Genomic DNA, 26,545 nt, shown 5'->3' on the forward strand with positions numbered 1-26,545 from the left:
TGGCAGTCGCGTCGTCCAGCCTCGCGGCGTCGAGATCCAGTGCAACAACTTCGGGCGGATCCTCGATGCCGGCTGCCACCCGAAGGGACGCACGCGTTTTGCGCCGCCTACCGTGCGCCTGCAACCGCCACGCCGATCAGTAATCTGTATCCGGACCAGTACAGATGCTCTCCCCCAAGCACTCAACGTGGACGTCGATGCCAACCCAATGGCCCAGCGTGCATCAACGCGTCGATATCCACATCAGCACCGATGGCACGCTCGGGCTTTGCGCAACCGTGATCTCTTTGGGCGCGGCGTTTGCAGGTGCGCTGTGGTCGTCAGCCTTCTTTTTGCGGACTTGGAAAGAGGTGATGTATACTTGAGGGCACACAGCCAAAGCAGTGACTTCTCGAGGCTTGGCCGCGTGAGGCGGGCAGGGCTCGGCGATGGCACTTGCGGTTGTCACTCTCGCACATTCGCTGGCGATTTGCGCAAAAGAGTGACCTCCTGGAGATAATGAGACATGTGCGCCGGTGTGCGTAGAGCCCTCTCAAAAACCCAGCTCAACCCCTGCCACACGACAACCGCACAAGCAGCCCCGCTTCCGCCGCCGCCGTGCCCCCGCGCGGCCCCGCTTGGCCAAAGTACAGGTTTCGATCCGGGCCACCGCAAATTTTGATCAGCAAATTTCGAGGGGCGGCCGCAAATTTTGAGGTAGATTTTGATTGTCAAAATGTGTCCGTCTTGGCACAGGATAGAGCATATAGGCGGCGAACACCCAGGTGCGCAGGGACATCGCGACTCTGCCCGCTCGCTCGACCCTTTTGCCGCGAGAGGGCGCCGGCCGCGTGTAAGAGGTGGCTGGCGCCCTGAGGCGGCAATTGGTGGCGTGGGGAGTGCGGAACGCTACTGGCGGCGTGACAGGGCCTCTCTCGGTTGCGTGTGCCGCCCATCGGCACGCGGGTGCGCAGACATCGCGCGACTCTGCCCGCCCGCTCGACCCTTTTGCCGCGAGAGGGCGCCGGCCGCGTGTAAGAGGTGGCTGGCGCCCTGAGGCGGCAATTGGTGGCGTGGGGAGTGCGGAACGCTACTGTGGCGGCGTGACAGGGCCTCTCTCGGTTGCGTGTGCCGCCCATCGGCACGCGGGTGCGCAGACATTGTGCGCGACTCTGCCCGCTCGCTCGACCCTTTTGCCGCGAGAGGGCGCCGGCCGCGTGTAATCGTGTAAGGAGGTGGCTGGCGCCCTGAGGCGGCAATTGGTGGCGTGGGGAGTGCGGAGAACGCTACTGGCGGCGTGACAGGGCCTCTCTCGGTTGCGTGTGCCGCCCATCGGCACGCGGGTGCGCAGACATCGCGCGACTCTGCCCGCTCGCTCGACCCTTTTGCCGCGAGAGGGCGCCGGCCGCGTGTAAGAGGTGGCTGGCGCCCTGAGGCGGCAATTGGTGGCGTGGGGAGTGCGGAACGCTACTGGCGGCGCGACAGGGCCTCTCTCGGTTGCGTGTGCCGCCCATCGGCACGCGGGTGCGCAGACATCGCGACTCTGCCCGCTCGCTAAACCCTTTTGCCGCGAGAGGGCGCCGGCCGCGTGTAAGAAGTGGCTGGCGGCCTGGCGCCCTGAGGCGGCATTTGGTGGGGTCAGCGTGCGGTGCTGAGTCTTACTCGTCGGCGCTGGGGCCAGATCCCAGCGCAGAACTCTGCAACGCTGGCATACAAACACAAGAAGACTAACCCTAACCCTAACCCTAACCCTAACCCTAACCCTAACCCTAACCCTAGGTCAGCGTGTGGGGCTGAGTCTTAGTCGTCGGCGCTGTGGGGCCAGATCCCAGCGCAGAACCCTGCAACGCTGGCATATACAGACACAACCAGACTAACCCTGACCCTAACCCTAACCCTAACTAACCCTAACCCTAACCCTCTAACCCTAATAACCCTAACCTAGAACCCACCCCCCAACTCCACACCGCAAATTTGAAAGATCTTGATGAAAATCAGGCCCGACTGCAAATTTCTTCAAAATTTTCGCAGGCGCTCCGCGCCTGCAGATTTTGAAATAAATTCGACAAAATTGGTACCTGGCCCAAGGCCCCGCGCGCCGTGCGCGAGCGCGCCGGAAAGCGAAATCGCTCCCCTCGGCGCTTGCTCCCCAGGCCATCCGGCGCACCCCCACCCCATCCACCAGGCCCCCAGAGCCTCTCATCGCCAGAGCCCCGCTCTGTCAGAGGCTCTCAGCCCCGTCACAACGAGGCAGTGTGTGCTCGAACTTTACCGGTATGAGACCGGTATTTGGTGATATTTTGATCAACTTTGGAAGTGGTATGGTATAGTGGTATGCGAAAGTGGTATGCGGAGTGTTGATTAGTGTAGCGGCTGTGGGTGTGGTCCCAGGAGGCGAAGCCATGCAAAAGTGCGGGTATTACCCGGGTATACCTCGTCTATATACCTGGGTTTTTGCAGGTATCCGGCCGCAATTCCGACCCCGCCGCGCTCGCGGGAGGTGGCGCGTAGGACGGCTCGCCACCGCTCGTCGTCCAGCATGTGCCACCACCGCCGATCCGGGTAGCCGTCGTACTCGACCTGGTGCGCGATCCGTCCGTCCACGTCCTCCTCCCGCCCCATGACGGTCGCGGGGTACCACCGCTCGGTGTCGCAGAAGATCTCGAGGCGCGATCTGGTGGGCAGGACAGTGTGGCCGTTGAGCGCCGCCCTGACATCCTCGCGCTTGCGCTTCCGCCGCGTTCGCCTTCGTCTCCTTCCTGCGTAGCAGGGTGTAGTTCGGGCCCACCTCCGCCACGCTGTCCAGCAGCTGGGCGGCGCTCACCATCTCGACCGCGTCGTCCTCCGGCGGAAGCTCCGCGTTGCCCGCGGCCGCTTCCCGAGCGCTCGTCGCGCATCCGCTCGTGGTGGGCCTGCCGACGCGCCACGCCGGCGCCCGTGTGCCTCGCCGCCGCGTCTGGCGACGGCATCGATGCTGTCTCTGAGCCCTGGCCTCGACACCTCGACACCAAACCTCGACACCGACTCGACACCTCGACAACCCATGCCAACTCGACAAACTCGACACCCCTCGACACCCCTCGACACCCCTCGACACCATCTAGGCTGAAACCATGCTCGTCCGTGTCAAGGTGCCAAACTCGACACCTCGACACCCCTCGACACCCCTCGACACCCCTCGACACCGCTCGACACCGCTCGACACCGCTCGACACCGCTCGACACCTCTGATGATCCTAACACAGCAGAGACGTAGACCCATTGGAGTCACAGAGTTAGAAATCAGGGTTGCAGCAGCAATCAAACTTGGCTGGCAGTACTTTCATCCCTGAGTTGCAGCCTCTCAAGTTCTAGCTCAAGTTGCAGCTCAGTTGCACCCCTGTTGATGCAGCAAACATGGCAGTACTCAGGTAGCCCTAAGGTGCTGCACAGCACCTTGTACAGTGGCAATGAATCCTCACACCAGTGAGCTTGTGCCATGAGTGCAGACCTGTGGTCCATTGCGCTTTGTGCACTGGCGACGCTGCAACGGCGACGCTGCAGCGGCGGCGACGCTGCTGCGATGGGGTACTGTAGCCCTTAGCTGCTGGACAGCACCTTGTGCAGTGGCAATGTCCACTGACTCATGCTCTCATGGCACCAGCCTTGTGCCATGAGCGCTGTGGTCAGTTGCGCTTTGTGCGCCGGTGACGCTGCAGCAGCGACGCTGCAGCGACGCTGCTGCGGTGCTGCGCCTGCACAGCACCTTGGTGCACAGTGGCAATGACTCCCGGCACTTGATGTCCTCAAATGTCCACAGAGAGTATACTGGTTGTGCTCAGGTTGTGCTACATCAACAGGGTGCAACTGAGGCTGCAACTAAGGGATGAAACAGCTTTGCAACTGCTGCCCAACTTTTGTTGTATGTTGATGGGCTGCAACTGCATCCACCTGCCACCTTGGACACCTCGATACCTCAGACGCCTCTTGACAACGCTCGACACCCGCTCGACACCCGCTCGACACCCTCGACACCCTCGACACCCTCGACACCCTCGACACCCCTCGACACCCCTCGACACTCCTCGACACGGACAAGCATGGTTTCAGCCTCGACAGGCCTCGACAGGCCTCGACAGGCCTCGACAGGCCTCGACAGGCCTCGACACCTCTATCCCTCGACAGCAGCTCGACACCCTCGACACCGGGCCTCGACACCTCGACACCAGGGCTCAGTGCTGTCTGCCCGAGCGTGACTCCCAACTCCACGATTTGCGGTCGACCAAATTTGGCTGCCCCCATCAAAGTTGACTTGATTCCTTAGATACATACATACCCGCAAAATACCGGGTATTTTGCCGATTTCGCCGATTTAGCCGCAAAAATGCACTCGGACTCGCTTCTTGGTTTCCGTGAGGCGTGAGGCAGGTGGGGAGGTGGTATCCCATACCACTTTTTGATTAGTGCAGGCCTATAGTTTGATTAGCCAAAAACTCCCATACCGGTAAAGTTCGAGCACTGCAACGAGGTAAGAGAAAAAAGAGAGATTCATAATGTGTCGCACTTGAGCGCGCGAGACTGCGTACCCCCCGCCGGCCCAGATTTTGGCTGCCATGTACATAGACCTGTGTGTAGCTGAGATGAAGCGGCTAGGGTCGGCGGGAGGACAGCGGCGGCGGTGGTGGCTTTCGGGAGGACAGGCCGAGCGGCAGCGGCGGGGCACCCGGCCCGGCCGACGGCGCACCAGGCGGGGCGCCTGGCGGGGCGCCGGGCGGGGGCGGGGGCTTCCAGGTCGCGGGCGGCGGCGGCGCCCCGAGCGGCGGCGGCGGCGGCGGCGCTCCGTCCGTCTGAAGCAGGACCTGAGGGGGCGGAGGAGGTGCTGGGATGAGTCACGGGAGGTGGCGTGCACACGTGCGGGGTGCGCGGCGGTGGGTGATGCGCAGGCAGTGCGGCGCCCGCCACCCGCGGGGAGTGTGCGGGAGAGGAGGAGGCGGGGCGAGGAGAAGTGCGGAGGGGGGGGAGAGGCGAAAAGGGGAGGAGAGAGCATCTATGCTCTCTCTCGCGTGATCTCGGCTGATCTCGGCCGACCCACCCGCGGCGTGGCAGCACCCGAGCCCGCGGAAGCGAGAGAGCCGTCCGCCACGGACAGCTGCACTCGAGCTGTCTCCCCGAGCTCTCCTGAGGCGGGGGCAGGGGGCAGGGGAAGGTGTAGAGGGAGGGAGGGTGGTTGGAGAGGGAGGGAGGGTGGCGGAGAGGGTGCGCACCGACTCCTCTCAGTGCGGCGAGGTCGATCCTCCCATCCGGGGAGCGAGCGGCGCCGCAGGAGTGGCGGGAGGGCGGCTCGGGGAGCGGCGAGAGCGCCGGCCCAGCGCGCGCGGTCAGGGGTCGCACGGCGAGCGCGAGCGAGGCGGCGTCGTGCCCGAGCTTTGCGCGGTGGTAAGCAAGCCGGCTCTCGACGAGGCGCATGGTGGCGTCGGTGGACTCGAGCTCGAGTCGCTGCGCGTCCAGGCTCGCGAGCAGGCTCGCGCCCGCCGCGCCCACGTGCTGGCCGACGGTCGACAGCGCGTCCACCAGGTACGCTTGCGTCTGCTCCACCGTTTCGGCCCGCGGCCGGCCGGGCTCGCGGTACGCGGCGGCGCACCACTCGGCGATCGCGCTCAGGTTGTCGCGGTCCGAGTGCAGCTCCGCACAGATGCCCTGCAGCTCAGTCGTCATGCCAGGTGGAGGCAGGCAGGGCGGAAGGGCGATGAGACTGCGGCGGCGCGCTGCTTTTTCTTTTATTTAAAGAAAAAGTCCAGCCGGCGCGCATGACATGAGCCGGACTTGTGGGCCGGACCACCCCCAGTCCTTTCTCTGCGTTCTCGCACATGGAGTGCGAGGTATCTCGTCAGAAGCGCGCGGGGGCGGCGGGTGTGCGGGATGTCTGTGGGCCCGAGAGCGATATGCCATGTCCGCCTTTTGTTTCATAACATTGGTCCGAGCGCTAAGAAAATTGAAGAAAAAAGAAAAAGCGATCTTCTGCCTGGTCCTCTCTCTCTCGGGTCGGCGCCGAGCTTTGAGCAATCCCGGGCCATGGCTGCTCTCCAGAAGGAGGCCGAGGGGATGGAGCTGCACCTCTGCCCGACGTCACAGTCGGGCTACAAGGGCGTGTGGAACACGGGCAAGAAGAACCTCCGCTACGAGGCGGCCGCGGGCTCCCACCGGCTGGGCCGGTTCGAGACGGCTGTCGACGCCGCGGTGTGCTATGCCAAGTACACTGCGTCCGGTGCGGAGGCGGCAAGCAAGTGGGTGGCAACGTGCGAGGCCCGGCGCGCCGGCGGCCGCCGCCGCCCAGCAGCGACGCCGGGCTCGCAGCGCGAGGCGGCACCGGCGGCGGGGCTGGTGACCGAGGCGGAGGGGCTGCGGCTGCACCTCGCCGCGGGCACGGCGACGGGATACGCGGGCGTATGGACCACGGGCAAGGTGGCACGCCCCTTTGAGGCGGTAGCCGGCGGCAAGCGCATCGGCCGCTTCGCGAGTGTCGTCGACGCCGCGGTGTGCAGCTACGGCGCGGTGCGCGGAGGACAGTTGGTTACTGAGTCTTCCGAGTCGTATGATTTAGGTGTGCTACGCGCGGCACTTGGAGTCGGGCCCCGCTGCGGCGCGCGAGTGGCTGGCGGCGTGCGACGCAAAGTCGGCCGAGGCGCAGCGTGCGGACTCGGACAGGAAGCGTGAGGAGGCGGTGGCGAGCTGCGCGGGCAAGGGCCTGCAGACAGAGTACAAGGGGGTGCAGCTGCACCTCGCCCCCGGCTCCAAGACGGGGTACGCGGGCGTCTGGCTCAACGGACGCGGCTCCGGCTACCGCGTCGCGCTGGAGCAGAACGGCTCACGCCGCGACCTCGGCCGCTTCAACGACGTCCTCGAGGCGGCGCTGGCATACGCGCAGTACGTGCAGGGCCGCGCCGCCGCCGCGACTGCCCCGCCCGCCGCCGCCGCCGCCCGCCCCGGCGGGAAGCGGAAGCGCGCGCAAGAGCCACCGCCCGTCGCCGCGGAGGAGCGCAGCGAAGAGGGGCAGGGAAGCTGAGCGTGCAGATGCCGACATGGCGCGTGAGTGAAGCAAGCCTGAGGGGGAAGTGCAGCGCCCCGGGCCCCCCCGGGTGTAACGTGAAATGGCGCATACTCAGGACCACAGTGTGTGATTGCTATGGCGTTGCTGGCTTGTTGGTTCCTGTATGGAGTTGGTTCTGTATTATCGTGTATGAAATCTTCCCCCCCCCCACCCAACGAACACACACTTTCACTTAATTAAGACTTATCACTTTTTGTTTGGGGGGGGCGGAGAGCGGAGCACCGTTGCGTCACTTCTTGTGGCCTACCCCCGCGAGCGCGCGGCCCCACGCACCGCCCACGTCGCCCCGCCGTGAGCCGCGACCCCCCGTGTACGCCTTGGGCCAGGTTGCAGGTACCAATTTTGTCGAATCGTTTATTTCAAAATCTGCAGGCGCGGAGCGCCTGCGAAAATTTTGAAGAAATTTGCAGTCGGGCCTGATTTTCATCAAGATCTTTCACATTTGCGGTGTGGAGTTGGGGGGTGGGTTCTAGGTTAGGGTTATTAGGGTTAGCGTTTGGCGAGGGTTAGGGTTAGGGTTAGGGTTAGGGTTAGGGTCAGGGTTAGTCTTGTTGTGTCTGTATATGCCAGCGTTGCAGGGTTCTGCGCCGGGATCTGGCCCCACAGCGCCGACGACTAAGACTCAGCCCCGCACGCTGACCTAGGGTTAGGGTCAGGGTTAGGGTTAGGGTTAGGGTTAGGGTTAGTCTTGTTGTGTCTGTATATGCCAGCGTTGCAGAGTTCTGCGCTGGGATCTGGCCGCAGCGCCGACAGGTAAGACTCAGCATCGCACGCTGACCCCACCAAATGCCGCCTCAGGGCGCCAGGCCGCCAGCCACCTCTTACACGCGGCCGGCGCCCTCTCGCGGCAAAAGGGTCGAGCGAGCGGGCAGAGTCGCGATGTCCCTGCGCACCCGCGTGCCGATGGGCGGCACACGCAATCGAGAGAGGCCCTGTCGCGCCGCCAGTAGCGTTCTCCGCACTCCCCACGCCACCAATTGCCGCCGCTCAGGGCGCCAGCCCGACCTCTTACACGCGGCCGGCGCCCTCTCTCGCGGCAAAAGGGTCGAGCGAGCGGGCAGAGTCGCGATGTCCCTGCGCACCTGGGTGTTCGCCGCCTATATGCTCTATCCTGTGCCAAGACGGACACGTTTTGACAATCAAAATCTACCTCAAAATTTGCGGCCGCCCTTCGAAATTTGCTGATCAAAATTTGCGGTGGCCCGGATCGAAACCTGTACTTTGGCCAATTTATTTATTTTACCCCGACCTGTTGTCTCGCCCTGGCTCCCAAGATCGTTTTGGTCGTCACATTGGGAGAGAGATTTTTATTAACCAACAAGAAATCACGACGCTCACAGTGATTTGGGCTCGGCAGCTTGTTAGCCCTCAGCCGAAGCTGGGGCCGGTCCCGTAGCCGAGAGAGCCCGCGCCGATGAGTTCGACGCTTTCTTCACATTGTGACCCCCTACGTGAAAAAAGAAAGAAAGAAAGAAAACGGACAACCCAAGGGAGGGATGGGAGGACGGCACGCCGCCACCACACAGGGATTTTAAGGAGAGGGGTGTGGTGCGCTAGCCGTCGCCCACCCTTGGGCGTCCGCCTCTTCCTATCTCTCTTCGCAGTCTCTCTCCGATGCTCGCTTCAACCTTCGTGCCACCTGCTGCTCGCGGTCCGTCCCACTCTCGTCGTTCTCTCCCTTGTCGCTTCTTCCTCTGTCGCGTCGCTCGAAGGTTGGAGCACTTGGAGCACTTGGAGTGCAGTCGGCAACCTCACATCCAGGGCCGGTGAGCTGAGAAGCGCATCCAGCGGGCCGGATGATCGGTATCGGGTTACGGGCTAGAGAGCCCTAGCCCCGGGGGTGCGCGTTCGCAGGGCAAGGGCCTTAAAGTAAACACAGTTCTCCGAGGGTTGGACCCGCGTACCGGGTTTCCCCTTAACTGCAGGACGCCCCCTCTACTCGGAGCTAGTGGACATTACACTGGACACCACGCCCAAACGGTTTCTTCTCGGCTCGTCGCGGACGGACGAGCAAGCCGCTGTTGAGCGCGATCGATGGCATCAACCGACACCCTGTGGTTCGCCTTCCTCTCGGAGGAGAAGAGCGCCGTACGCCTGCGCAGTCGCGCCGATCTGGAGGCGGCCAGTAGGAAGGTGGACGTCGTATTTTGCGGAGGCGAGTGGAAGCCGATCGAGACGGTGCTCGAGGAGGCCACGGCACCGCCGACGCCGCGTCCGGGCAGCGCGAGCGGCGTCGCCGCCACCGCCGGGACGCCGCGCAACTTCACCCAGCACGTCTCCGTCAAGTACGACCCGCTCACAGGCGGGCTGACGGGCCTGCCAAAGGCGTGGGAGGGGCTGCTGCCCGAGGGCTGCTCGCGCGACGCAGTCTCGTACGCGGACGTGCCCGCGGAGCTGCGGCCGACGGGCGTCGCCGACCCGGGCTTGCGGCTCAAGGACGAACTCCTCGTCGGCGCGCCCTTCAACGTGCAGAAGTGGCGGCCTTCCTTTGGCCTCACCCCGTCGCGGCGTTCGAGACGGCCCCTTGCACAGGGCCCGTCTGAGCGCCTCCTCGGAGCTGATTCGTGTAGGCGTGCCGGTCGAGCTGGTGGAGACGACCCCGATGCACGGCTTCAGCATCCCGACCGTGCTGCTGACGCTGCGGACCGCGCTCGCCGAGGCTAGACACTTCCTAGACACTTCCTAGACACTTCCTAGACACTGCGCTGCACACATGCCACCAGTGCAAGCGCGAGTCGGTACCCTTCCCTGTGCGTCAGGCGGGCGGGCTGGCCGAGGAGGGCATCTTCCGGGTCGCGCCCGACGGCGCAAAGTGCGCCGAGGCGGAGCGGCAGCTCGGCGACGCTCCCCTCGCCGTGCCGGCTGCGGCGGTGCGGGAGGCGCTCCGGCCGATCGGGTTTCGTCTCCTCTGGACGGCGCAGCTTGTTCCCTCTCTCAGGCGGGGGAGGCACACGTGCTGGCCAACCTGATCAAGCGCTGGTTCCGGCAGCTGCCGATGCGGTTGTTTGACGTCGTCCCCTCGGAGAGGCGAGTGGCCTGCAGCACGGGCGCAGAGTGCCTGGCGCTGCTGCAGAGCGACGCTTTCCCGCCGCTGCAGAAGGGGATCACGCTCTGGCAGCGATGAGCCGAGATGAGCCGAGATCGTGGCAAAGGCGAGGCGCCTTCCCCGAGCCTTCTCGGAGCCCTCCTCCTGCAGGCTGCTCGAGCTGATGTCGGACGTGGTCGACAACGGCGAGGAGAACAAGATGTCGCTCGACGCGATCGCGATTGTCCTCCCGCCGTACTTGCACCGGCCGAGATCGCGGCCGAGATCTCTTCACGCTCTGCGGTGTGAGCAGGTCCTCTCGCCCAACTTGTACACGCCGCTGGCGGAGGGGGCGGACCCATACGAGGCCCTCCACCACGCGAAGGCGAGAGATCGCCGAGATCGAGCCGAGATCGAGCAGCGGTCGAGCCGAGATCGGACCCGCCACGAGATTGCACGAGACTGGTCCACGGTGGCGCAACGTCTTCACGTGGGCTGTGAACGGCGCCCTCTCACCACGCGGCTTGACGAGAACAGGTGATGGCACACTTTGTCGTCGAGCTACTCTCCGCCTTCACAAGCACGCGCAAGCAGTGGGGGGAGCAACCCCCCTCGCTCTCGCACCCATCCCTAAGGCTGACTCACCCTAGGCACGCGCAACCAGTGGCGAAGCAACAGCGACGGACTCGCGGCAAGCGAGGAGGCTGCTGAGGCTGCGTGATGACACCCTGTCACGCCCCTCTCCAACGGTTGGAGCGCCGGCCGGCCAACGCAAGCGGCGAGGCGCGGCACCCCCGCCCCCGCCTCTATATAACAGCCGCCCTCCGACCCGCCAGCTCGCGAAGGGAAGAGCGTGTGTGCCGCGGGGCCTTTCTGCGTGCTGTGGTGCTGCTTTGGACACTGTGATGCGCCCGCACTGCGGGGAGCAGTGCCGCTGCCGGGCGCGCTTTCGCGTTTCGGGAGAGATACGGACAGGTGAGACGATGGGCGTTCCGTCGGCTATTTCATGTTAAGCAGATGTTGAGACTCGATCGAGCGAGAGGAGATCTTGTTACACACATCTCCCCCTCTCTTTTTCTGATACGATCGAACGATCGTACGAGTTACTGTGTGAGTGTGAGAGTAGCAGTCGGCTCTAGCCGGAGAGCGCGGCGAGGCTGCGCGAGCTGTGCACGAGCTGCTGTGCATACTAGAGACAGAACGCGCCAGACGACAGCGAAGATCAGAATCGTATCGCATGCCGCCCCGCACGGTCGCGCGAGGGTGGTGAGAAGTGCCGCCGACCGCCTCGCCGCCTCCCCCATCGGAAAGATCGCCGCGAATCGGTCGAGCAGCCACTCCGCTCTGTGCCTTGCCGCAACAATCACGCCCTGCCGCAGAGGTCGAGCCAACCGTCGAGCGCCCGCCGCACCTGCTCCATCGTGGGCCGCTCCTTTTGCTCTTGCGCCGTGCAGCTCTTGACCAGCTGCGCGAGGCAGGCGGGCCAGGCTGCGGACACGGCCTGCCGGACCGAGCGCTCGTAGCGGCAGCCCGCGACGTGGAAGGGCAGCGCGTCGAGCCAGGAGCGAAGCCGCTTCGACGGAGGCAGCGGCGAGGAGGCCTGCAGCGCCTTGCGGAGCAGCACCCCGAAAGCGAAAGTGTCGACCCCGGCGCCGTACGGCTGGCAGCGGTACACCTCGGGAGGCATGTAGCCGAAGACGCCGACGCGCAGCTCGCTCTGGTGGTCGGTGCGGGCCTCGGCGAGCGTCTCGCCGTCCCCAAAGTCGAGCGAGAGGCCAAAGTCGATTAGCCTCGCCTTGAGCAGCCCTCCGGTGGTCGGCGAGACGATGACGTTCGTCTCCTTGAGGTCGCGGTGCAAGATGCCTCTCCGGTGCAACGCCTCGAGCTCCTCGGCGACGTCGCGCATCAGCCGGACGGCCTGCTCGAGGGGCGGTCTGCTGGGTCGCCGGTGCAGCCGCAACAAACTCTCACCCTCGATGAACTCCATCACGACGAAGCCGCGCCACTCCCCCGCCCCGACCTATGACCACACAGTCACACTCAGCAGGGCCCAATTCACAATCCATAAGCCCCTCCCCCGCCCCGACCTCCGCCAGCCCGTGCCCCAAGTAGAGGGGCGTCTTCCTGATCACCGCGACCTCGTGCCGGAAGCAAGACACGTCCATCTCCTCGGCCGGGGCGCCGTGCCGCTCCACCTTGACGGGACGCACCGTCAGCTTGAGCGCGACCAGCCGCAAAGTCTCCTTGTTCGTCGCCCGGTGCACCACCGCAAACTGCCCAATCCCGATTATCTCGTGCAGCGAATAGTTGGCGAGGCGCGTGACGGACGAGGCGGAGAGCTCTTCAATCGTGGGCGAGGGGAGAGGCGAGGAGAGGTCGCCAGAGAGCTCGTCAATCGTGGGCGGCCGCTTTGGCGCGTCCGACACAGAGTGCCGGAACCGAACCCGCTCCCCGCGCGGCTGGCTGCACTTCCAATCCTCCCTCCACCGGTTGCGCCACCCGCCGTTCAGGAGCAGGCGGTCGTTGATGGCGCGGCCTGAGCCAGCCCGGATTGCGGCGGCGAAGGCGCTGCCGTCATGCACCGACCAATTCAGCGCCTGCTGATCGTCCGCCGGTCGCTCTCGCGATCGAGAGACACGCGCAAACGCGGCGCCGTCGTGCACGGTGTGCTCCATATACACACGTTTTGGGGCCGGGCCAGCCTGGAAGAGACACACGTGAACGAAACGGAGGCGCCTGCTGTTTTTCAAAAAAATAACATACCGCGCCTCAGCGGAGCTGGGAAGAGGACCGCCGCAAGCGGCGTGGGGTGGGTCGGTTGTGCATCCCTCCGGGCCCCTCTGCGCCGGGGATGCGTTGTTGGAGGCTAGGACGCAAGCGTCCGTCGCCCTTTTCAAACTCGGGGCCCACTCCGCTACGGCCTACGCTCCGACCCGAATTTGGGAGAGAGATTTTTAGCAATACCATATTTGTTTTGCGAATTTGGAGGGCCTAAAAGTTTAAGGTGTTGCTGCGCAAAAGCCAAAAGGGGTCGGGGACACAGGGCGCAGCTCATGCCAAGAGCTAGAAGGGGAGCTAGAGTGTAGAGAGAACGACTACCCTGTCCCGTTGTTGCGTACACCAACACCACAAAAGCTCTCTCTCTTCCTGTCCTCACCCTAGATGTTAAGTCTGTATTTTGTGTATTTGGACTTGGGCTGAAAACACAGTGTATTTTGCGTGTATTTGCTCCACAAAGCCAGGATACACACTCGATGGGGACCACTAGATCCTACCAGCGCGCCGCAGGCGAAGGAAATTTTGCCGTATTTCGTGAGTTTTCATTGATTTTTCGCAGCTTTGACCAACATTTGACCTTGGGAGTCGGTCACTTGAAGACAGGTAATTGAGCTTTTTGGTATTTCGGATTTGGACTTGACCATTTGTGCATGTGACTCCCTGGTCTGCCAACCACCGGCACCGCCACCACTGACTGTGTATTTGGCTGTGTATTTGCTGTGTATTTGCTCACAGGCCAAAAAAACACAGTGTATTTTGTGTATTTGCTACCCCCACCCTGTGTATTTAACATCTAGGGTCCTCACTCAGGGGGGTCACACAACTACCGAGTCCCTCGACTAGCTGCCACGTTGCCGACCGAGAGCGGATCTCCTCCTGCTCCGCAAGGAGGGTGGCCAAGGCTAAATTCTTGCCGGAGCCGCCGGGCGCGTTGACGACTTGGAGAAGGTCGCCCTTCCTTGTACTTGTACTTGTAGAGATGCTCGAGGGGGTGCTTTGTGGGGCGGTGCGCAGCCAGGCCAGCAGTGAGGGGAGGCGCACCCTCACTCTCCTCGGTTGCAGAGCTCGTCGGAGGCTGCGGCACGACGGGAGGGTCGCGATAGCAGTCCTCGGGCGAGCCGACGCGCATGTCCAACCAGCGCTGGGACTCGTTGTGACGGCAGACGCCGGCTGCCTCTCCAACCGCTTCTGCAGCGTCCTTCTTTGCCCGGTGCATGGGCTCGATCCGATTCCGCAGCGTGTCGTCCCCAGCGGCGGTGCTGCGCGGGAGGCGGCCGCGGGCACGCTGGGCTCGATCAGCGGCTTTCCCTCAGTTGCTCCGAAAGCACGGATTTGGCGGACGTTCTTGGCTTCAATTTTACGGATGTCTTGGCACCAGCTGAAGGCTTGCACAGTTCGTGCACAGTATTCGGATTTTGCTATTTGCTCGTGTGGGGGTATATTGCAGATTTGTCAATGGTACCGCGTCTGCGACGCGGGCGCCTTGCGGGCAGAGCCCTTAGCCACCCTTCATATCTTGCGCGGTCATAACACGCACGACAAACACGAAGTCCTCGATGGCAAGCTGTAAGCGGTCGGCGGCGAGACTGTGGCTGACGGCGCAACTTCCAACCTGGCGGAGCGGTACGACTTGGCTACGAACGTATGGGAGGTGGCGACGCAGATGGCGGCGGCACGGATGCTCACACCATGGGGAGAGAGAGAGATTTTAGAAAACCAACCAGAAATCACGACTCTCACAGTGATTTGGGCTCGGCAGCTTGTGCCTTGTCAGCCCTCAGCCGAAGCTGGGGCCGGTCCCGTAGCCGAGAGAGCCCGCGCCGATGAGTTCGACGCGGTCGGGGAGGCCTGCAGAGAGGCCAGCGAGATGGCGATCGCTGTACTTCATGGTGTCATCAAGTGACTGGCTGACTCGCCAGAGGTCGATACTCTGGACGACCCATAGGATACCACGAATGCCTGGAGGAGAGGGAGGCGAGGCCAGAGGCAGGCTCAGCTGCTCTCGGATGATCTCACTTTGGTGGCTAAAGGACCCGATGGTCCTGTCACATTCGCGTTCCGAGTCGTGGGGGTAGAAGAATTCGAGGTAGAATCAAGTCAGCACTTCCTTGTAGTACAGCGGTCCGCCAGGCTCGCCGGCCATCCGCAGGGAGGCAGCATATGAGGCACCAGTCTTCTGAAGAGCTCAACAGCTGCTGGTAGAGTCGGCCGCGGTTCGAGCGAGCAGCTTTTGGCTGCGGGATCGAATCGCGGAAGGCTCATGCCCTCGCGGAGCGACGCGGGTCGCGCGGCGCGCGCGTGTGCGAAATGCGACAACAGACGACAGATGACAGACGCCTAAGCGCTGTACGGCAGAACGACCGCGTCGCCGCAATCGCCACCGCCGCCATTTTGACGAGCAGCGCGAGCGCGCTCGTCGGCGGCCAGCCGTCGCGGGCCGGGCCGAGCCCGGCCTCGACCGGCCGCGCCGCCGCAGCAGGCAGGCCGGGAGGTCCGAATGGCGGCCGACCAGCTGATAAGGACTTTCACCATGGGCATGGCGGTGCTCGACGGCAAGGTCTATGCTGTGGAAGGGACCCCGCTACGAACGCGTGGGAGGCGGTGGCGCCGATGGCGACAGCACGGAATATCGGTATGCTCACGCCGTGGGTGGCCGTGCTCGACGGCCGGCAAGCTGTGTGTATGCTGTTAGCAGGCGTACGCCATCAGCGACGGCACCCCCGTCGGCGCCATTCCTGGCGCAATGTCGTTGACAAGGTAACCTCCCCGTGCCACCGGAACACCTGCCACAAAAAATAGCTTGCCGCCTATTTTGCTAGGAGGGTCGACTCTCGTCCTTCCGTTCAGTACCTTTGAGTGGAAGCGCGCACCACTGTCGACCATGAGCGGCGCCCCAGCGGAGCCCTCGCCCGCAGTCATGGCTCGGGACGCCGCACCTTCGAGCGGCTGGCTGACCGGATGCTGCCTGCCCTGCGTCGCCTCTCCGTTTCTGGACGCCGCCCTCCTCCTCGCGCCCGTCTGCTGCGGTCTCTCAAGCTACCTCGGCATGGAGAGGACGCAGGCTGCAAATCACAACGACCTCGCCCTCTGGTCGCTCCAGCACCCCGGCCGAGGCGCGGGCTGCCCCTGGTACTGCGGCTTCGGCTGCGGCCTCCCCATCGGCGCAGTCTTCCGCTGGTGGACCTACCTCGACGGCTCCATCCCGCTGACTGTCAATGTCGAGTACGGTCTCTTTGCTCGCTCCAACGGGAGGACGCCCTACCTGCGGCGAGAGGCCTGGTTCGGAAAGTATTTTGGCTTCACGGGCAAGCTGACCCTCGCCGACGGCGATCGCATGGACGCGATGCTCGAGGGCGCGATGGACCGCGGCGAGTACCTTGGCCCTCACCCGCTGACTAACATGCCCTCCTTCTCGGACGGCTCCACCTCCTTCCCGCTCGCTCTGCCCTCGGGCCACTGCCCGATGAACACGGGCGCACACGCAACTTTCATTGCAATGTTCCAGCGCTACTTTTGGAACGCGGAGGCTCGGGCGAGGCTCGCACCCGACAACGAGGTGGCGAGGCGGGCCGAGGCGGAGCTCGCCACGGGCTTTGCCGCGGCGGTGTCGCTGTACGAGCGGGCGCCCGCCAAGTTTGCCGCGGGCTGGTCCGGCAGGGACCTCGCCTTCATCGACGTCTACCTGACGCGGCTGGTCTTCTGGGGGATGCTCGGCGTGGACATTGGCGCCGCCGGCACGCCGGAGTACGAGCTTGCGATGTGGGCGCAGGACAAGGTGAATCTGGGCGCGTCCTACTTCACCATCTACGACGTGGTTCCTTCGCGGCTCGTCTCCCTCCTTGGACTGAACAGGGACAAGCTTCGCCGCCTGCACGAGCTGGTGCAAGGCTGCGACGCGCTCCGCGACTTTGCGCCAGAGTCGTCGACCGACGGGTGGGTCGATGAGCGCGAGGGGCGGACGGCCCAGATGCTCGTCGACGACCTGAACGGCGCCTCGCCTCGCCGCGTCTCCAAGGAGGAGTTCGTCGCGCAGCTTGTGCCGGTGCTGATAATGGCGGCGCTGCAGGGGCCAAAGACCCTCGGCCGCACCATCGCCTCGAGCCACTTTGGAGGCATCCGCACCGGCCGCCTCGCCAGCGCGGAGGAGGAGGCGTACCCGCTCTGCCCTCCACCCGGCTTCGCCTTCCCGTACGGCAGCCGCGCAAAGCTGCAGCTCGTGGTGCCGCGGCCTAGACGCGGAAGCCATATGCTTCAGCTAGCACTCGACACTGCGTTGCAGTCGCACTCGCTCTGTGGTCGCGGCCCTCGTATCTCTGAACACACACTGCACGATCCGGACTCCCGCCTTCCACTCCCTGTGATCACACGTCAGGTGCTCGAGACGCTGCGTGTCAACCTTCCCGTGTACGAGACGGTCGGCAAGCTGGCGGCGCCTCTCAGCGTCGCAGACTACGCCGGCCGCGGGCCCCAGACCTTCCCAAAGGGCTGCCCCGTCCTGCTGTCGTACCCGTCCACCAGCGCCTCGAGCGAGGTGTACGGCGACAGCGCCCTCACTTTTGACCCGACTGCGCACGCGGGCGGCCTCCAGGAGAGGCTCAACGGGTTCAACGGCGTCGGAACCGCCGGGCGACGCCTCTGCCCCGGGCGGGACCTCTCGCTCGAGATGCTCGTCAGCATGCTCGAAGTGTTTGGCCGAGTGCAGCGGCGACAGGCCGCAGCCAGTGCTGCTTGAGCTGACCGCACCGCGGCGCGACACGGACCGTGCGCCCCACACGTTTTGCCCACTGGGGTCGCCGACGCGGCGCTGTGCGCCTGTGCCTGTGCGCTGACGATCTGTGCTGTGCCTGTGGGCGAGGGCTGTCGGCTGTGGGGTGTGGGCGTGTGGCCCGACACACAACGGCGGGGCGCCCGTGAGGCGATGTGTGACACAGGCGGTGCCACGCAAAACGCAGGAAGGGCTCGTATTTCTTATGTTTGTACACTGCTGGCACGTCCCGAACCCCCGCGCACGCGGCACACGACTGCTCTTCCTCGGCGCCTCTTGCCCCAGGCAAGGCTTTTGCGAGAGCGCCGACTCATTTGCAGCTGCCACGGCGCGGGACGGGCATCCAAGAAGGCGGCATTCACGCCTCACGGGCACTACTCAAACTCCTCCTTGAACATCTGCAGCCGCTCGATCATCTCTGGCCTCGCGGGCCAGCGGTACTTGCGGTAGAGGTCGCGCTGTGCCACGTTCGCCACCTCAATCTTCTGCTTGGCCGCCGTGATCTTGACGCGAGAGCTGCTGCAGACCTCGGCCTTCACCTCGGCGTCCGGGAACACTTCCTGCGGGGCGAGGGCGGCACGGTGAGGCCCCGGGGGCGAGGGCGGCACGGTGAGGCCCCGGGGTGCCGCGCAGGAAGGAGGATGGCTGCCGCGCGCGCTCCTTGACGGCAGCAATCGCGACGTCGCGCTCCTGCCGTCCCCCGTCTCAGCTGTGCCCGTACGAGACGACAAACTCATGCGGACAGGTGGCCATTGTGCACTGGTGGCGAACTGGCGATGCGAGCGATCTGGACGCCGCGAGTCCAGAGAGACTCGTCCTTCCGCAACAAAGAGAATACTGTCCCGTTTTGCTGTTCACAGCTAGGGACGGCCTCTGCGGCAAAGAATCACCCCCACCACCCTCCCTCCCCCACCACGGCAAACCTTCGGCTCCCGCTCAGAGGCTCGCCGCGCCCGTGCGGCGCGCCGAGGCGGCGCCGAGGCCGGCGCCTTGCACCCGGCCCGCGGCCGGCACCGCCTCGCCCCACAACTGACCGCCCTGCGGCCCCTGCGCAGGCGTACCACAGGCGTCGCTCAAAAAGCGACGCCGGGTGTGGGCTGCTCCCTTGACCCGTCACGGGTGCGGCGCGCCGAGGCGGCGCCGAGGCCGGCGCCTTGCACCCGGCCCGCGGCCGGCACCGCCTCGCCCCACAACTGACCGCCCTGCGGCCCCTGCGCAGGCGTGCCACAGGCGTCGCTCAAAAAGCGACGCCGGGTGTGGGCTGCTCCCTTGACCCGTCACCCGCCGCGCCCTCGCCCGGCCGCCTCACCGCTCACGGAGCGCTCGGCGGCTCGCCGCCGCCGCCGCGCTTCCCGCGCCGCCACGCATGCCCCTTGCCCTGACGCGCGCGCTCTGCAGCGGCGCAGAGCGCGCGTCCCTGGCACAGACGGAGCAGCGACCGCGCCAGCGGTCGCTGCTCCGTCCCCCCGTCGCGCGCGCCGCGCGCGCGCCGCCGCCGCCGCCGCCGCCTCGCAACAAAGAGAATTTGCCACGTGCGACTATCTAGATAGGGTCTAGGCACGGGACTGGCGCGTCTGGCACTAACAAAGAGAATTTACAACAAAGAGAATTTTCGAGGGGTATCCACCTCGAGAACCTGAACAACGCGAGCGCGAGAGGTGTCGTCTGCGAGGCGGCGGCGAGCGCAGGCGGCGCAGGCGGCGGCGGCGCGGCGGCGCGGCGGCGGATCGCGGCGCTGACAACGGCAGCAATCTGCGGCAGGCTGCTGCTTGCTGCTGCTGCTGCTCTGCTGCTGCTGCTGCTGCTGCTGCTGCTGCTGCTGCTGCTGCTGCTCTGCTGCTGCTGCTGCTGCTCTGCTGCTGCGGATTGTGGATACGATTTCTCCGATCACCCCGCCCGCCCGCCCCGCCCCGCCCGCCCGCCTCTCCCCGCTTGCCCGCCCGTCCCGCCCGCCCGCCCGCCCGACACCCATTCCCATCACATCTCACATGCCTTCATATAGGCGCTTGAGACCTCCTCTCGCTGCCTACTCGCTGCCACGAGGGAGGAGGGGAAGGGCGGGGGCCGCGGTCGGGAAGACCACTCCTCGATAGCGATCCCTGCCCATACCCTCCCCGAAAGGCAAGTCTAAGCCACATGAAAGCGAGACCCCTCCCCACCGCCCCGACCCCTCCACCCCCTTGCTCCCCTCCCCCCCTCAGACAGAGGCGCCGGCCACTCTTCGGATCGCTGGTCGAGCGACCCGGGGGATGCCCCGCGCGCCTGACCCAGGCGCGAAAACGAATCTGCGAGGCGTGGCCGCTCATGCGGCCCGATGGGGAGGAACGCAATGGGGCGGCCCGATGGGGAGGAACGCAACGAGGATCGGCCTCTCACTCCGCCCTTCCTTGCAGCGAGCCCCCCCTCCAACCCACCCGCGCTAGGTCGCGGGTTTGACGCATGGGGTCACTCCCGCGAAACTCGTGAACTAGCCGGGGCAGTCGGAGAAGGGGCAACTCCGTGCACTGACGGTCGGCGCCGCCAGAAAACACGCCTGCGTGGATCGCGTCACACCAATCCTCGCTACCCAAAGCGGCCAAAGGATATCCACCTCGAGAACCTCGAGAGAGAGGCTGTTGGAGGGTTGCCATTTCCCAGGTTCGACTGGCCGTTCGTGCGTCACGCTTCGGCTGTGTCGGGCACGCCGCCAGACGAAGAGGGCCTGGCGGTGTGGGGGTGCGCAGGTGGCTGCTATTTTCGCACTGACACCTTCCTTCGATTGCGTGCCGAGAGACCGCATCTGTGGAACGATGCCGCAGCCCAAGCGGCTTAGGAGGCCGGTGCCTGCATGGAATTCATGGACGTGGTCGGGCCTGCGATTGCGATGCTGGGCGGTGCTCGCGTGGGTGCGCCCATGGGCTGCTGTTCGGCAGGGCGGCAAAGGAATCGCACCGGCCCATGCGGTGATAGAGCACAAATGCCCGGAACAGCTCCGCCTGCGCTCCAAGCAGGAATGGCGTACTATATATCACGGGCTGTGATTTTTAGGATGGCATGCTACAATAAAGTATTTAAACAAGACAACTCTCTCTTGCTACAATAAAGTAGTCAATAATAAAAAGTAGCTGTAGCTACTAAAGTAGTACTCACAAATCACAATACTGACAACTGACTGAATGAAGAAATCACTTGGAGCACTTGGAGTGCAGTCATTAGCCTCACATCCACGGCCGGGGGGGCTAAGAAGCACACACCGGCTCTCCTCCAGCAGCAGAGATGTGGGAGTCCTTCCGACAAATCAAGCAGCCCGACCGCCGCGAAGCGGGATGATAGCGAGAGGTGTACTCCGCGAGGTTGAGCGCTGCACGCGGGTACTCGGCGGTGTCGCAGCGTCGAGCAACACTCGGTGTCAGAGCGTCGCGCCAAATCAGTAGTCTCATCGCCGAGTGATTGCTGGCCTGTGGCGTATGACCTCGCGCCGATATCACCAACAACGAGCATGCGAAGATAGGGAACCATATCTGATGGACTTGTACCGCCCGCTGTGCTCTCCGCTGTGCCACAGCTGCGAGAGCCGTATCTTCCCTCCTTGAAGCAGAGGCGCCGCGAGGCACGAGAGGCGTAGAAGAGAGGCTGGCGTGCCCCGCACCGCCCGGCTGGCAGTAGGAGGGCCCGCCGGTGAGACCACTGATTTTGGTGCCGAGAGACCATAAATTCTCGCCACTGGAACGCATGCTACTTACAGCTGCTGTCCTGCACAGAGATGCCAGCACCCTCCACAGGCAGAGCTCTGCTGCTAGGGGGGGGGGGGGGGGGGTTCGGCCATGGGCTTAGGTGTGCAGGGGGGGTACCGAGCAGTGTGCGGCCGCTCAAGCCGCTCGTCGGACAGGCTTGCTCGGACGCTCGATAACGGCGAGTGCATGGCGCACGCCTTGGACGGTGGCGAAGCCAAAAACACCGGCATTGGCCGTCCGCTGGCGTGAGCGGCGGCGGTCGAGACCTCACCCTTCGCGCCGACGACCTAACCTCACTCGGAACAACCTCAGTCCTCACACCCAAACAACCCAACCTAACACGAACGAAACAACCTCACCCAAAAAGCACGATTCTCAAGTTGGGCCCTCATACTGACAACTGACTGATGAAGAAATCACTTGGGGCACTTGGAGTTCAGTTCAGTCATTAGCCTCACACCCAGCAGGCCGGATGGTGGATTTTGCTTTTCTTCACTTCCGTGCTAGTTCGTGCCAGTCTGCTGTGAGAGGGGCTTGTATTCGTAGAATGGTGTGCCGGTGATAGTACTAGCACGCGCCAGTTCGCACCTGTGTCGAGCAGAGAGTTGTGTTGTTTAAATTCTTCACTTCCAGCAAGGCAGCAACTACTCGAGTATGGAGCCGACGGCTGACGACCCTTCAGTGCAGTACATGCTCACCACCAACAACGTACCTCACCGCCAGTGTGCGACCGAGCTGGTGGCCTTCCTCCCGAAGCCGTTGGCCGCGAGCGTCCGCCACGGCAAGGCGTCGTCTCGTGGAGTGACGTGCGATGCGCCGGCGTCAGCGGCTCCGACGCTGGCGGCGCTCACGCTTCCCGAGCGCATATACGCCGTGGTGTGCTGCTTGCCAGCCACCAGCCTGCCAGACGACGAGGCGGCGGTTCTCCCGGCGCTCAGGACGCTCGTGGCGGAGGCTCCAGGCTGGCCTGCCGCACTTGCCGCGCACTGCCAACTCCACCCAGGGCTGTCGAGCCTCTCGTTCGCCGTGGTCGCCACTCGCCGCGGCCGCCGCTTCAAACAGAGCGTCGGCAGCCTACAGCTGGGTACCGAGCTCGGTGGCGCGCTGCACACGTACTTTGGCTGGCGCGTCGATCTGACTGCGCCGTCGCTCGAGGTGACCGTCTCGCTCAACGACGAGGGGTTGCACGTCTCACTCGCGCTGCTGCGCCGCTTGGACTCCATCGAGTGCCGCACGCGTGGCGGGCTCGACCCGCACGTGGCGTGGGCGATGGTGCGCTCGCTTGGCGAGCTGCCGCCCGGCGGACTCGTGTGCGACCCCATGTGTGGCAAGGCCAGCCTGCTCCTCGAGGCGCTCGACGCGCATCCGCTCTGCGTCGCCGCCGGTTTTGACCTCGCCGACGCGCAGCTTGAAGCCGCCATCGCCAATCACACAGCGGTGCCGCCGCGAATCGCCGCACGGCTCTCGCTCATGCGCGGCGATGCCTCGCAGCTGCCATTCGCGGCGGGTGCGTGCGCCGCAATCCTGTGCGACCTGCCGTTTGAGTGCGAGGGCCGCTTCGGCTACAAGCTCGACACATCGCGGGGCGGCACGCTCGGCGCATGTATCAAGGAGATGGTCCGCGTGCTGCGCCCTGGCGGCCGTGCCGTGCTGCTAATGGGCGACGAGCGCATGCCGCCGCTGCGCGAGGCGCTCGCCGACGCCGGGCTGCGCGCCATGTGCGAGCGCCCGTGCCCGCTGGGCTTCACGCAGGCGACCATCGTCGTCACCGAGAAGCCGGCGGGCACCTCCGAGGCCATCGACGATTCAGGCACCGGAGAGGAGCCTCAGCAGCGGCATGCGCCAGCAGGCGAGGGCGGCGCCGGTGGCAGTGAGACATCGACGCCCGCGGTGAGCGTGGGGGCTCTGCCTTGGGAGGGCACGGGACGCCGGGCCGAATGGACCGTCCTGCGCAAGGAGAAACGCGCACCAATGGTGCCGTGGTTTGTCGCACCCAGCAAGGGTGTCGTCGAAGAGTCTTCAGTTTAAGAAGAAGGACGATGCTCGTCCGTATCCGTCGACTGGGGGGCTCGACACTCACCAAAGACCAAACCTCGACACCAACTCGACACCTCGACACCACTTGCCAAGCAACTCGAACATGACACCCGGACACACCCCTCGACACCATCTAGGCTTGGGACCATGCTCGTCCCGTGTCTAGCTCTAGGTAACCGGTGCCAAAGAGCACATTCTCGAACCTCCACCCCCAAGCCGTGTCGTCCTCGCCCCACAAAAGCACAAGGTGAGTCTTTCGGTAAGCGCGGGTTAGCGCGGGTTAGTGCTCACTAACCCGGCACGGGTCAGCACGGGTTAGAATGGGTTACCATAACCCGGCACTAACCCGGCACTAACCCAGCGCTAACCCGTGCGGCTGGGGGGCATACGTCAGCATGGGTCTGCGCCGGCCCGCCGGGTTAGGGGTGGGTTAGTGCCGGGTTAGTGCAGCGCACCCCGGGTTAGAGCTGGTTGGCGAGATGAAACGGCTGCGGCGGGCACCCGAGCCGACCTCCGCGATGGAGCCTTGGCTGCAGAAGGCCGTGGATGCCAAGCTGCTCAGGTCGCGGACGAGCACTCGGTGTACATCGAAAGCCTGGGCGGCCGGTACGTCCGGGACGAGGATCGCTCGTGCTGGAAGTGGACCGTGTACGTCGACTAGAGCACGTCCCTCCTCACTGCTCCGTGCGCGCCTGACGCCCAGTCGACACACCTCCCGGTGCGCCCATGGCCTCCGCTGCAGTGGCAGTGCGGGCTGCAGGGGGCCCGGCCCTCAACGTGTGCCAGTGATGGCCCTAGGGAGGAGTGCGCTGAGGGCGGTACACTATAGATCCTGTGGCATGAGACTGTCCCGCTCGCCATGCGCCCGCGGCTGTGGTGTGGCGAGTGAGTGAACGCACGAGAGAGGGGCGGAACGAGCCGTAGAGCTCTAACCCAAACCTAACCCGACGCTAACCCGAGACTAACCCGGCGCTAACCCGCGCTGCTCGGGGGCATACGTTAGGACGGGTTAGTGCCGGGTTAGCGTCGGGTTAGCGTCGGGTTATGGTAACCCGTTCTGACCTGTGTTTGCGCTCGCTGTGCGCTCTCCCGTTGCTTCATGTTGCTGGCTACTCTGGAGTCCTCCTGGCTGCTCTCCGCCCACCAGCCGGCCACAGGCCGTCAGTCTCACCGGCCGGCGTCGAGAGAACGGCCAGACTCGACCGACCGGGTGTCGTGCCGCTGCCTGCTTCTCGCGCCGCTGTAGCAGCGCCAGCAGCTCGGCCGCGCATCCTTCACACACGCCGCCACGGCCTAGCTGAGCGGGCCCGGTGTCGAGTCATGGTGCGAGCTGCATGTGAGGGGCGGCTGTGGCCACAGCAGGTCGACCAGACGGACCTCAAAGCTTGCCGTCGGCGTGCTGTCGTGGCGAGAGCGCGAGACCGCTGCAGAGGAGCCGAGTGCAATGGCGAGCCAGCGGCTACCAGGGTCACCAAGTGGTAGCCCTTGCCCATTCTGAGCAGGGCTGTGCTTTGATGGGGTTGTGCTTGAGCGTGTGTGAAGTGGGAGTGCGTGCCGGTGTCTGTGGGTGAAATAGGCGTGTGTGAGGCTGCAGAGCCGTGGTATGAGCCAGAGTGGGCTTCATCACCCAAAATAAGTGCGGTTTGGGACAGATTAGGCTTGCTACTGATGGGCCTGGGCCAGGAGAGCGACAGAGAAGGCGAGGTGGTGAGCTGGGAAGCCGCTTTGTCGGCACCTGGAAGTGTCGCGATGAAGTGGCAAAAAGTACTGTTTGCGGCTATTGCTCAAAACTTCCGGAGAGAAGGCCTACATATTATGACTGCATCCATGCGCCTGGTGCATGAGAGCTGTGGATCGGGACATTTCACGGTCGGTGGCGCCGATAATGACCTCCGGAAATCCTCGCAATCGCCTCGGATGGGGTCCACCGGAGACATTCTCGAGCCCTCTCCGTGCCATCACGAGCCGGTGTGAGCTTGCAGACCCGAGGTAAGTGCGGTCTGGGACAGCTCAGGCTTGCTACTGATGGGCCTGGGCCAGGAGGGCGACAGAGAAGGCGAGGTGGTGCGCTGAGAGGCTCATCGGCGATTGTCGCGGCCGGGCAAAGACGGGGACGTAACTTCGCAGTTGGGGGCGACGAGCGGATGAGTCGTATTCTCCCACGAATTTACGGGAAATCCCTCGAATTCATCGACGCGGGCTCTCTCGGCTGCGGGACCGGCCCCACCGCTGCGGCTGAGGGCTGACAAGCTGCCGAGCCCAAATCACTCTGAGAGTGGTGATATCTAGATATTTCTGGTTGGTTTTCAAAAAAATCTCTCTCCCAAAAAGAAAGAAAAAAGTGGTCAACGAGATGGGAGAAGGCCACAGATTCCCCACCTTGCAAAGGCCTCCGTGACAGGCGAGCGCAGTGGCGCGCGCCCAACGTCTTCCCCTCCACCCTCGGGAGTACCTGTACGCTAGACAGCGACGGGCGGTGGCCAGTGCGCGAGCGAGGGGAGGGGGCGGGGGGCGGCGGGCGGGCAGGCGGGCGGGGAGGAGGGGAGGGGAGGGTGAGTGTGTGTGTCGCACACACACACACACACACAGGGGAGGGGTGGCTTAGCCATCAGCTGCTGTCGTCTCGAGCCGAGGCGGCGGCAGCCGCCGCAGCTGCACCGCCTCCCGTCGCGCCGCGGTCGCCGCCCCCTCAGCGCCGTCGCCGCGTCGTGACACGAGCGGCGGATTCTTTTCCGTAGTTGCGATGGAGCCGGCGGTCGAGCCGGTCGCCTTTTACTACACGGCGCAGGCCGGCGGCGGCGCCTCCGGCCCGTGCAGCATCGCCCAGCTGCGGGTGCTGTGGCAAAGCGGCCACATCTCGCGAGAGACGATGCTCTGGCGCGAGAGCATGCCCGCCTGGCTCAGGCTGGAGGAGGTGCCCGAGGCTTCGAGCGCGCTGCTCTCGCTGGCGCAGCCTCCGCCGGCGGCCGCCGCGCCGGTGGGCGAGTGGTACTACCTCGACGCCGACGGCCGCCAGCGCGGCGCGCTGACGGCGGAGCAGCTCGGCGTGCTGCTGCGCGGCGGCGACGTGGACGGGCTGACGCAGGTGTGGAGGAGCGGGATGGCGGCGTGGGCCGAGCTCTCCTGCGTGCAGGAGCTGCGCGCGCAGCTCCTCTCCGCAG

At 64.7% G+C, this 26,545-nt stretch overlaps 7 protein-coding genes across 7 annotated transcripts in view; 4 read left to right on the forward strand and 3 right to left on the reverse strand.

Annotated features, from left to right (window-relative positions):
- Window positions 1-2,340: 2,340 nt before the first annotated feature.
- On the reverse strand, window positions 2,341-2,948 carry EMIHUDRAFT_242336 (hypothetical protein; the record flags this gene model as incomplete). The annotated part of the gene is made up of 2 exons (XM_005772544.1): window positions 2,341-2,738; window positions 2,813-2,948. 2 exons carry the CDS (start codon window positions 2,946-2,948, stop codon window positions 2,341-2,343), a joined length of 534 nt encoding a protein of 177 aa, XP_005772601.1.
- A 1,558-nt stretch (window positions 2,949-4,506) lies between these two features.
- EMIHUDRAFT_470001 (hypothetical protein) lies at window positions 4,507-5,720 on the reverse strand (the record flags this gene model as incomplete). The annotated part of the gene is made up of 4 exons (XM_005772545.1): window positions 5,223-5,720; window positions 5,051-5,136; window positions 4,703-4,817; window positions 4,507-4,583 (listed from the first exon to the last, which is right to left on the reverse strand). Exons 1-4 carry the CDS (start codon window positions 5,671-5,673, stop codon window positions 4,507-4,509), a joined length of 729 nt encoding a protein of 242 aa, XP_005772602.1. The 5' UTR covers window positions 5,674-5,720.
- Window positions 5,721-6,030: 310 nt separating this feature from the next.
- Window positions 6,031-7,021, forward strand: EMIHUDRAFT_458616 (hypothetical protein; the record flags this gene model as incomplete). The annotated part of the gene is made up of 4 exons (XM_005772546.1): window positions 6,031-6,246; window positions 6,319-6,492; window positions 6,560-6,886; window positions 6,992-7,021. 4 exons carry the CDS (start codon window positions 6,031-6,033, stop codon window positions 7,019-7,021), a joined length of 747 nt encoding a protein of 248 aa, XP_005772603.1.
- A 4,433-nt stretch (window positions 7,022-11,454) lies between these two features.
- On the reverse strand, window positions 11,455-12,766 carry EMIHUDRAFT_242340 (hypothetical protein; the record flags this gene model as incomplete). The annotated part of the gene is made up of 2 exons (XM_005772547.1): window positions 11,455-12,111; window positions 12,179-12,766. 2 exons carry the CDS (start codon window positions 12,764-12,766, stop codon window positions 11,455-11,457), a joined length of 1,245 nt encoding a protein of 414 aa, XP_005772604.1.
- Window positions 12,767-15,693: 2,927 nt separating this feature from the next.
- On the forward strand, window positions 15,694-18,424 carry EMIHUDRAFT_444752 (hypothetical protein). The gene is made up of 2 exons (XM_005772548.1): window positions 15,694-17,088; window positions 17,242-18,424. The coding sequence occupies exons 1-2, from the start codon at window positions 15,751-15,753 to the stop codon at window positions 17,599-17,601; spliced, it is 1,698 nt and encodes a 565-aa protein (XP_005772605.1). The 5' UTR covers window positions 15,694-15,750; the 3' UTR covers window positions 17,602-18,424.
- Window positions 18,425-22,001: 3,577 nt separating this feature from the next.
- On the forward strand, window positions 22,002-23,375 carry EMIHUDRAFT_242345 (hypothetical protein; the record flags this gene model as incomplete). Its single annotated transcript, XM_005772549.1, has 1 exon — window positions 22,002-23,375. The coding sequence occupies one exon, from the start codon at window positions 22,002-22,004 to the stop codon at window positions 23,373-23,375; it is 1,374 nt and encodes a 457-aa protein (XP_005772606.1).
- A 2,752-nt stretch (window positions 23,376-26,127) lies between these two features.
- The window catches only part of EMIHUDRAFT_458620 (hypothetical protein), a gene marked incomplete at both ends in the record, with an annotated part of 3,029 nt that continues 2,611 nt past the window's right edge, over window positions 26,128-26,545 (forward strand). The window contains 2 exons of the mRNA XM_005772550.1: window positions 26,128-26,298; window positions 26,401-26,469. Coding sequence (XP_005772607.1) covers window positions 26,128-26,298; window positions 26,401-26,469 — 240 coding nt within the window. The remainder of the gene's footprint in view (window positions 26,299-26,400; window positions 26,470-26,545) is intronic.

Source organism: Emiliania huxleyi (genome assembly GCF_000372725.1).
Source record: "Emiliania huxleyi CCMP1516 unplaced genomic scaffold EMIHUscaffold_357, whole genome shotgun sequence".
Lineage (NCBI taxonomy): Eukaryota > Haptophyta > Isochrysidales > Noelaerhabdaceae > Emiliania > Emiliania huxleyi.